Below are 9,319 nucleotides of genomic sequence, written 5' to 3' on the forward strand. Positions count from 1 at the left end.
GACAGCCAACAAGTCCAAATAGGCCCCGAAGATATTATTAACAGTCATTGAGAATCATATTGAATCATTTGGGAACAATATTTTCAAAATATAAAAGAAAAGCTCTTCAATGTAAATATATTGATGAGGGGCAGCGTTTATGATGATGGAACAATGTGCCGTCTTGGTGTGGCATGTACACTTACTGAACTGCAACTGAAGTTGCAACCAAGTAACTCTTTCAGTTCACATCAACAGGTTCAGTTCAAACACCAAACTGTCTTAGTGTATGGTGTTTGAACTGTACTGTCTTAATACCTTATTGGCTTTTCTTGGCAAGTTTTATATTTATAACATCTGATTTATGCTTTTGACACCCACTGAATTCAGGGTGGTGTATAAAAACATTTTTTTTTTCAACAGAGGTAAATTTAATTAGGATCTTTCAGTTTTTGCAAATTAAGAAATCATACTCAGTAGTTTTAAATCAACAAAATCCTTTATTAAAAATTCATGCTTCTACAGTAACAACTGTGACTTTAATAACAGGAATCCATGATGCGCCTCATGGACATGAATCTCATGTTCATGTATCCCATGTCTCTGAAGTTCCTGTACTCCCCAGGCCTCATGTACCACATCCTGCCTCTGTAGTGGGGCTGCTCGTAGAACAGCCAGTGGCCGTCCATCACATGGCAGGAATGGCACTCAGACATGTGGTAACGGTCCATGATGGAGTCACAGTCATCCATGCACTCATGCATCTGACCACCAAAGTTCTCCCTCTCATACATCCTCATCCTGTAGTTTCCTCTGTACTGTTTAGGAAACACAATACAAAATATTAGCTGTGATATTTGAAATGTAAAAGCACCAAATTTGCATTAGACTGATAGAAAAGTAATTGATGCTATTTTTGAAACTGTGTTAAGACTTGAGTAGATACCTCCAAAGGTTATCCTGCACATATATTATCCATGTGTAAACCAATAAAAAAACAACTAATCAAAGGATTTCTATATCAAAGGAATATAATTCTTCTTACCATGGGGATCATGCGGCAGGACCTGATCCAGTCGCTCATACCAAAGCGGGAGCAGTCAGAGTACTCGCCCCTCCTCAGGAAGTACTGGTTCCCCATGTAGTTGGTGCGGTCGTAGATCATCCAGCATCCACTCTCCACCCGGCAGGAGTAACAGCGGCTCAGGTAGGAGCTGAAATCGCCGCAGTCGCTGCTACACTCATAGTGGCGACCGCCGAAGTTCCTGTCCTCATAGAAGATGATCTGGAAACAAACAACAGAAAAATAATGTAAATGTTGTTGTTAAAGAGCACTGAGAGAGCAGAACTGAATCTAAAACACTGAGTCCACTATCTGAGCTGCAGGCATGAGGAAATGAATTGCTGGGATGCTGTGACCAGGGGCTTGATTTTTGTTTTGTTTTGATTCAGTAATAGCAGATGTAATCGTTTAAGAAATTGCCTATAATTATATAAAGGTGGCAGTGTATCATAATGGCAAGGAGCAGGACTCATTGCCAGTTCAATTCCCCAATGGGTCACTGCTGTTGTACCTATGGGCAAAGTACCTATCCCAGAATTGCATTAGTAAATATCCAGCTGTATAAATGGGTAACATGGAAAAAATGTATAAACCCTTTTTTGTGGGAATTCTGATGTAGTAATTTTTTGTGTACCAAACCAGTTCGTTTGCAGCACTCACCCTGCCCATGTTCATTTTTGCTGGTTTTTCCTCTCTTGGAATGGTGCTGCCGATGCACTGACATTTTGCCACTTCTGCTCCTTGCTTTTATACCTGAGCAGACCCAAAGAATCCTGGCCCCCTATTGTGCAAAGCTCTGACTCAGCAACACAGCAGTGGGAGCTTAACTGTGGCCCAGTCTGTAAAGGGTTATTATGTGGCTCTGTGTGCAATTGTGAGGTAGGTGCATAGGTAAATACAATATTTTTTGCTTTACGCTGCAGAGAAACAGAAATTTCTCCACATGCACAAAACAAAGTTAGCTGATAAAGCCTAACATTGTATGTGAAAGCAATTTAGTTACAGAAAACGAACTTTTCAGAAAAGACTTTTCCATTTGAAATGTGTATTTATCACTTATTGGTCATTAAAAAAATACACAGGGCTTTATTTGTCCTTGTCAGCAGTGGAATGAATGCTTTTTCTTTATCTCTTTGTAATGATAATAATAATAATAATAATAATAATAATAATAATAATATGTGCTTTCATATAACAGGGAACTGTGTACTAGTGAAATTATTGGCACATTCCGCTCTTAATTATTTGGGCCAGTGGAGGGGAGTTTGATTACATTTATTAAATAAAAAGAAATTAATTCATTATTTATTGGCATTTAACATAAATCAGCTTAGCTAGCTAGCTTTGAGTTGTATTATGTTTAATTACTAGTCAGTTGTATTATTTGACGGTGTTTTGTCTTGCATTATCCAGTCTATCTCACCCAGCCATCTCATAAATCACTTTATTAGCTATATATTAGCGTGCAGGTATTTTTTATTTCACTTTTAATTTACCATTTTAATGGTAATATACTTTGCCTTCTTCCTTTTTGAAAATGAATCCATTTAAATAGGTTGTGAGTGTAAGAGCAAACCTTAACTCTAGCATCAACCTGTGAAGAAGGTGGGTATGCGCATATTGTCAACCACCAGAACGGATGATCCACCGCTGGTTAGTCAGGTGCCAACTCTCTGTTCAAAACTTTATGATCATCATTGCCTGAATGTATCAGAAAAATATCAGAAATATACAGAAAAGGAAACTAAAGTTTTTATGCCATCCTTTAAAGAGACAAGATTTAACGCAAAAAATTTCACAGACCAATTTGTGCCAAATTGATACAAAAAGCATGCATATAGCACTTTATTAGTTTAATATTTAGCTTAAAGTGTCACCCCCCCCCCCCAAAAAAAAAAAATAAAAATAAAAATAAAAAAATAAACATCAACAAATTGACAAGATTAATATTGATGCTTAAGCTTTCTTTATTTCCCACTGCTCCTTTAAAGGCAATTACATGCTTACTTTCACTTACATTTGTACCAACTATTACACACAACTAGGTATCAATATCCCACTGCACAGCAGCTGCTGCAGTCATTGTATTGAGAGTTTAGTGTGGAATCTTGTTCACAGAAACCTACAGTATCTCACCCATTGTAACACGCAGGACATCTGGGTCAGAGGTCACGGGATTGGGGGGGGGGGGGGGGGGGGGGGTGGTTGTGAACAAAATTTTCTCACATTTAATCAGACCAGAGCTAGGTTCCATCTGGATATTCTTTTAGTTTTCAGGGGGAAAAAAAAAAATCACATTTCACGTGAATTTAGTAACTGTGATATGAGATTACAGGAAATGAAGAATAAAGATCCAATGGAGGAATGTGTCACTCTTTCCAAACCTGCTTCAGTTTACTTTTTTCCCCCTATGGCTTGAACACATTTTTTAAACTATTGGTGCAGTTTGTAAACTGTTAACACGAAACTCATAATCTACAACTATTTACAATAGTCAATTAGACATGCAAAGCTTAATATTTGGGTTCAGTTTCATTAATGCATTTTTCAAAGTCATAGAAACATGAATCAAAGTAAACCCTTTTAATGAAATGACAATATCTCATTCATTTAACCATCCAAACAAAAAGAGGTTATATAATACCAGAAACAAACAAGTAACTTAACTACACAATAATTATTTCTACCAAAAAATGTATTACCTAGTGTTAAAACTGAGTTTCAGTCCATATCTAGAGTGGTAGATAATTGTTGATAATTATTACACAAAGTAGTACCACTCTGTTCTTCTCTCTTATTTATGTCTAGCCAAATATTCTTTTCAACATCATATCAGTTGTCCTCTTGTGAAATGCAATGAGGGAAGAATCTGCTTGCCTGCCTTATCCAGGCCTAACACTACTCTGCAGTGATGTTTGTTGCATGCCTTGTTCATAGCTTGCATGAGGGTGGATTGTTGGTAGGATCATAAACCTTCAGCCACTAAGCAGAAAATAATTCCTCATTGGGATTGACGAATGGAGACTACAGTGGCCAGTATAGTGGTACAACTGGTGTAATCATATACGCTTTTGCCTTCACGTGCCCAGATGGTTTCATGTTATCTTTTTCAGTGATGGCTGTGAGTGTCGTCACAAGGTCAACGTAGAGACTATTTTCCAGGGCACCAAAAGATCCAAACACCTTGCCCAGCGCTGTGTCTTTTTCCACCATCGCACCTCTCCAATGAGTGACAGGCGCCTGTGATGTTTATGGTAGGTCATTTCTTCCCAAACACCCAGTCTCTGATAGGATTCTCTCAGGAATACAGCAATGTCATTTAAAACAGAGAAAAGGGACGCACTGTGAATGACAACACCTGTGGTATCGGCAAGCACCAGGTTAAAACGTGCACATAGCACCAGATGTGCACTTGCCCCGAGGCATGGGCTGACAACATGGCCAAAACCAGGGTTTGAAAAATAATGAGGTTGGGGGGGTGTTGGTGTTTAGGTTTTGTCAATGTTGTTGTCTGGGGGGGGGGGTTAGGTTTTGTCAAAATTACACATTACAAGTTAAACATTACATTACATTCGTAAGGACATTATCTACAGCATCAAAATACATAGGTCTACGGTATGAAGCATGATAATTAAGCTAAGGTTATTCGTAGCCTTAGCTAGCTAAGGTGGGCCGGCCCATCTGGCATTTGCCAGATTGCCAGTCCGAGCCTGGTTGGCACCGTTGGCCTTTCTAGATTAGGTTGAACAAACAACCCAACATCTTTCATGCTCAACCCCGTACTGTACCACATGGTTAAGTATGGTTGCCCTGGTTTGGTTGGGGACAATGTTTTGACTGTGATCCCTGCCTGTGATACACAGCCACAAACACCACGATGAGCACTCTATAAAATTGCTTCATCCACATTGACACACTCCACTACTGTTTTTACCAGAATCCTTGAGAGCTATGCTGGGATGATTATAAATTTATTCTCACTTTATTAATCCAAGGAAAAGTAATAATGATAACGAAAGTAAATTTGTATAAACATTTGAACAGTGAAAGTTTCACCCAATGGTTTGTTTAAAATTAGTCAAGATTCATCTGACTGGATACAAGGCTCAGTCAAAAGGCTTGAATGCGGGCTGAACCCCACTGCTTGCGTTGGAAATCAGCCATTTCGCCCTGCACCAATGCCTGGGAGTCCATCGTGACAGACAAATTGGTTTCATTCCATGGATGAGAAAGAGTAGGTCAGCCAAGGTTTCCTCATCTCATTGTAATTCTTAAGCTGCCTGCATGTTGCTTGGTTGGGGTCAGTGAAGTAGCACCTATTCTGCAATTGGTAACAACTGCCTGACATGCTGCAAAAAGTAGCTATTGGCTGTGTGCGAGTGCATTGGAGGATTTGCTTCAACGTGCTTCAGTGCAAGCTGTAAGTTACTGTAAACTGCTTTTGTGTCTAAACTGAGTGACATTGTTGTCTTACTAGGCTTAAATAATTAAAGGCTGGAACACCTAGCCAAATAGAACTTTGTGCATCAGTTAGAAACTGAAACAAGGGCATGTGTGTATGAGTGTCTGGGCAGATACAATTATGATTCTCCATTCTTCCATCAACCACAGCATCAGACATCAAATATTTTCAATTGATAGAACAGTTTATTGGATATCAACAGATAGCTTTACATTTGCGGCTTGTGCATTATCAGGAGTCCACATTCACTGATCGTTCCAGTGCTTAGAGCTGTAACTTTAACACATGTCCATGATGCGCCTCATGGACATGAATCTCATGTTCATGTATCCCATGTCTCTGAAGTTCCTGTACTCCCCAGGCCACATGTACCACATCCTGCCTCTGTAGTGGGGCTGCTCGTAGAACAGCCAGTGGCCCTCCATCACATGGCAGGAATGGCACTCAGACATGCGGTAACGGTCCATGATGGAGTCACAGTCATCCATGCACTCATGCATCTGACCGCCGAAGTTCTCCCTCTCATACATCCTCATCCTGTAGTTTCCTCTGTACTGTTGGTGAACAAAAGTCACAGAAGCACCATTAACACACAACCAAAAGGGCTGGAACTAAAATATAGATCAGAAGGTCCCTGAGGAAGAACAGTTACTACACTGAAAGTATCATAATTTCATATTTGAACAATACCTTCTGTTTACAAATGCAGGCTTAGGAAAGTACTTTTATGAATTTACCAATGCACAGGATTCGTTTATTATTAGAAATGCTACACTTCCAGGGAGGAAAAAGCTGGTGGATTTCTGTCAGTAAAGGATTAGAACTCACCATGGGGATCATACGGCAGGAGCGGATTCCATCGAACATGCCCCAGCGAGAGTAATCAGAGTACTCGCCCCTCCTCAGGAAGTACTGGTTCCCCATGTAGTTGGAGCGGTCATAAACCATCCAGCATCCGCTCTCCACCCTGCAGGAGTTGCAGCGGCTCAGGTAGGAGCTGAAATCGGCACAGTCGCTGCTACACTCATAGTGGCGACCGCCAAAGTTCCTGTCCTCGTAGAAGATGATCTGAGAAGAAAGCAAAGAATTTTGATAAAATCTGCAACCACTTCAGCAAACTGACATATTTAATCCAACGAAGCATCTATATATATGACGTTTTTTTATCTTTCTGTCCTCTTTTTTTATCCACATTTTGTGGCAATGAAGAAATTAAGCAATTGGAGCTAACAGCTAACCACTATGTAGTTTTATGAGATGACAGTACTGAAGAAGGTCTTGCAGCCTTTCACTCTATAACTCCCCTAAGCTCATCTTACCCTGCCCATGGTGATAGCTGATCCAGGAGAGATCCGATTGGAGAGCTGTGCTGCTATCCCACTGGTCCAGATGCTGCTTTTATACCCAACTTAGAGCCCAAAAGCTGCTGTGGCACCATTGTCTGAAAGGTCCTGACTCATCAGTGCAGTAGTGCACTTTTCTTTTTGTCATGGCAGACACTGCAGTACAGTAAAGGGTTATTATATCCCATTACCATACTGTCCTCTTTGCAGTCTGGAAACATGGAAAATTCTGTGGGTGTCAAACAGTTTAGAAAAAAAATGTACTAAACATGCTTTTTTGATTATGGATAACATAGAATGGTCTTGGTGAGACGATTCATACCATTTGCCTGTCTGGCAAATATGAAATAAATTTAAAACACTTTAAGTGGAAATGCTGGCTGAAAATCAAATCAGCAAATGTTTCCATTAAACATATGAATGTATTAATCAGTAAATGTAATTATAACTTAAATTATGTATAATTATTAATATTGATCCCTGTTTTTTCTGTCTTCTGTGTTAAGAATACACATACATGTGTAGTCTTGATGACAGCCACCTCCATCATACAAGGAAATGCAACACACTATGATCATGAACAAACTGGTAATATCATAAAAATAAACAATTAAATCAATTAATCAATGTAATTTGACATCATACTCATAAAACAATTGTCAGAGGGCTTCATAGATCATGTTCCAAAATTTACATTAACAATCTAAGGTATACCTTATATTGTAAGATATAAAATATGTTACTGGAATACTGGATTTGACATATTTGTATCTGCTGTTCTTTTGCGGTAATAACAGCTATTGGATCTGTGTTAGAAGGGTTCAAGGTTCTTCTGTAAGTTCTTGCTATTCATTAGAGCACATCAATGAAATTAAGGCATTGGCCTCAATTTAAGGTACGTTTACCCCATAAACATGCATTACAAATAGGCAACTTGCCCTATATTCGCAGAAAACATAACTTTAGTAAATTAACAACTCAGCATTAATAACACTAATTCTAAGCAACAAAAGATGGCAATGTTTGAGTCAGTGACACCAGTAATTGTGGTATGTGGCTAATATAGTTCTAGAAAAATAGATAATAATAGACAATAAGTTGCAATCCACATCCACAATCTTAACATAAAAAATAAGCACACATTTTTTTTATTGATGAGCTAATAAAAATACAGTTTAAACAAAAATAAAGTCAGACAACCATGCAATGTTTGAGACATTTAGATAAATGCAGGTAGGTGCCTCTTGGTTCACCTACGGATGAGCACAGGTGCTCTGGTACCAGTTTCTGGCTCCCCCTTGTGGTGAGGAAGCATCTCCATACTGCCATCTGCTTGGCGGTGTCACAGGTATAGGGTGCTAATGTGGAAAACATTGCCATGATGAGTACTTTCTTAACATGCACAGACATATACCAATATCACCATTTTCAGCCACCAAGCTTGTACCATAGCAAAATGCTTATATTTTCAACTGGGTTTTGCTTTTAATGCTTATATCATATTTATTATGCTCAAGTTTTACCACAAGTAGTTATCAGTGTTTAGGGGTCGAAGTTTGTGGAGCGGAGATTTGGTCTGAATAGGTGGGTTTTCACCAGCACTGGAACTCAGTAACTGCTGATCTGACTGCTGTGCGGAGCTCATTCCACCACTTGAGGGCCAGAGAGGAGAAGGGAAGTGACTGAGAGGAGCAACCCTTCCAGGGACGGATAGCTAGAGGTAGGAGGCAAAGTAGTCCGGCAGGAATGTAGAGTTTGACAAGGTACAAAGGTGCCGTCTGTGCTTGGGAGGGTTGAACCAAGTTTTAATCTGAGCCATGATGGATAGCCAATGTGGAGAGATGAAGAGAGGCATGTCGTTCTATCCATGAAGAAGGAATGTCAAAATACATGGCAGTATTTTGGTTGGCTATCGACCAGTTGTTGATCAGTTAGAAAGGCCTGGGAGCAATTGCAGGAAGGTAAGCATTTCAGTAGTCCAATTTCTGACCTGCTTGTAAGAAACTGACAGATTTTTCAGATGTTATAGATCAGGAATCTACAGCTCAGTGTCACTGATGCTATATGGTCTTTGAAAGACAGGTTATTATTTTAGCACCATACCCAGGTCAGCCTGGGATGCTGAGACAGTTTCATTGTCAGAAGTGAAGGAAAGGTAATACAGTGGTTAGAGCTTGGCTAGCATGTAAAGCAGTTCACTTCTGGAGAGATTCAGCTGGAGATATTTATTTATCCAGTTTGATATGTCATCAAGGCATACCTCAATGAATGAGGTAACACAGTTATCAGTGGGTGAAAAGGACAGATAGAGCTGTGTATTGTCTGTATAGCGATGATAGGAGAAGCTGTGGGGGGAAATGACCAAGCCCAGAGATTTTGTATAAAGGGAGAAAAGGTGAGGATCAAGGACAGATTCCTGGGGGATTCCTTTGGAAAGATTGTGAACCTTTGAGACGGTCACATTAAATTACC

General features: G+C 39.6%; 2 protein-coding genes across 3 annotated transcripts; both read right to left on the bottom strand.

The window, feature by feature from the left end:
* Positions 1-518: 518 nt before the first annotated feature.
* Positions 519-1,717, bottom strand: LOC118785432 (gamma-crystallin M3-like). Its single transcript, XM_036540058.1, has 3 exons — positions 1,703-1,717; positions 1,025-1,264; positions 519-797 (listed from the first exon to the last, which is right to left on the bottom strand). Exons 1-3 carry the CDS (start codon positions 1,715-1,717, stop codon positions 519-521), a joined length of 534 nt encoding a protein of 177 aa, XP_036395951.1.
* A 4,065-nt stretch (positions 1,718-5,782) lies between these two features.
* Positions 5,783-7,805, bottom strand: LOC118785558 (gamma-crystallin M3-like). Of its 2 annotated transcripts, none has more exons than XM_036540309.1 (3): positions 7,782-7,805; positions 6,333-6,572; positions 5,783-6,058 (listed from the first exon to the last, which is right to left on the bottom strand). In XM_036540309.1, the coding sequence occupies exons 1-3, from the start codon at positions 7,803-7,805 to the stop codon at positions 5,783-5,785; spliced, it is 540 nt and encodes a 179-aa protein (XP_036396202.1). The 2 variants fall into 2 exon arrangements, with proteins under 2 accessions (XP_036396202.1, XP_036396203.1); XM_036540310.1 differs by lacking the exon at positions 7,782-7,805 and adding an exon at positions 6,824-6,832.
* Between the last annotated feature and the right edge of the window lie 1,514 nt (positions 7,806-9,319).

Source organism: Megalops cyprinoides, chromosome 11, assembly GCF_013368585.1.
Source record: "Megalops cyprinoides isolate fMegCyp1 chromosome 11, fMegCyp1.pri, whole genome shotgun sequence".
In the NCBI taxonomy this organism is placed as follows: Eukaryota; Metazoa; Chordata; class Actinopteri; order Elopiformes; family Megalopidae; genus Megalops; species Megalops cyprinoides.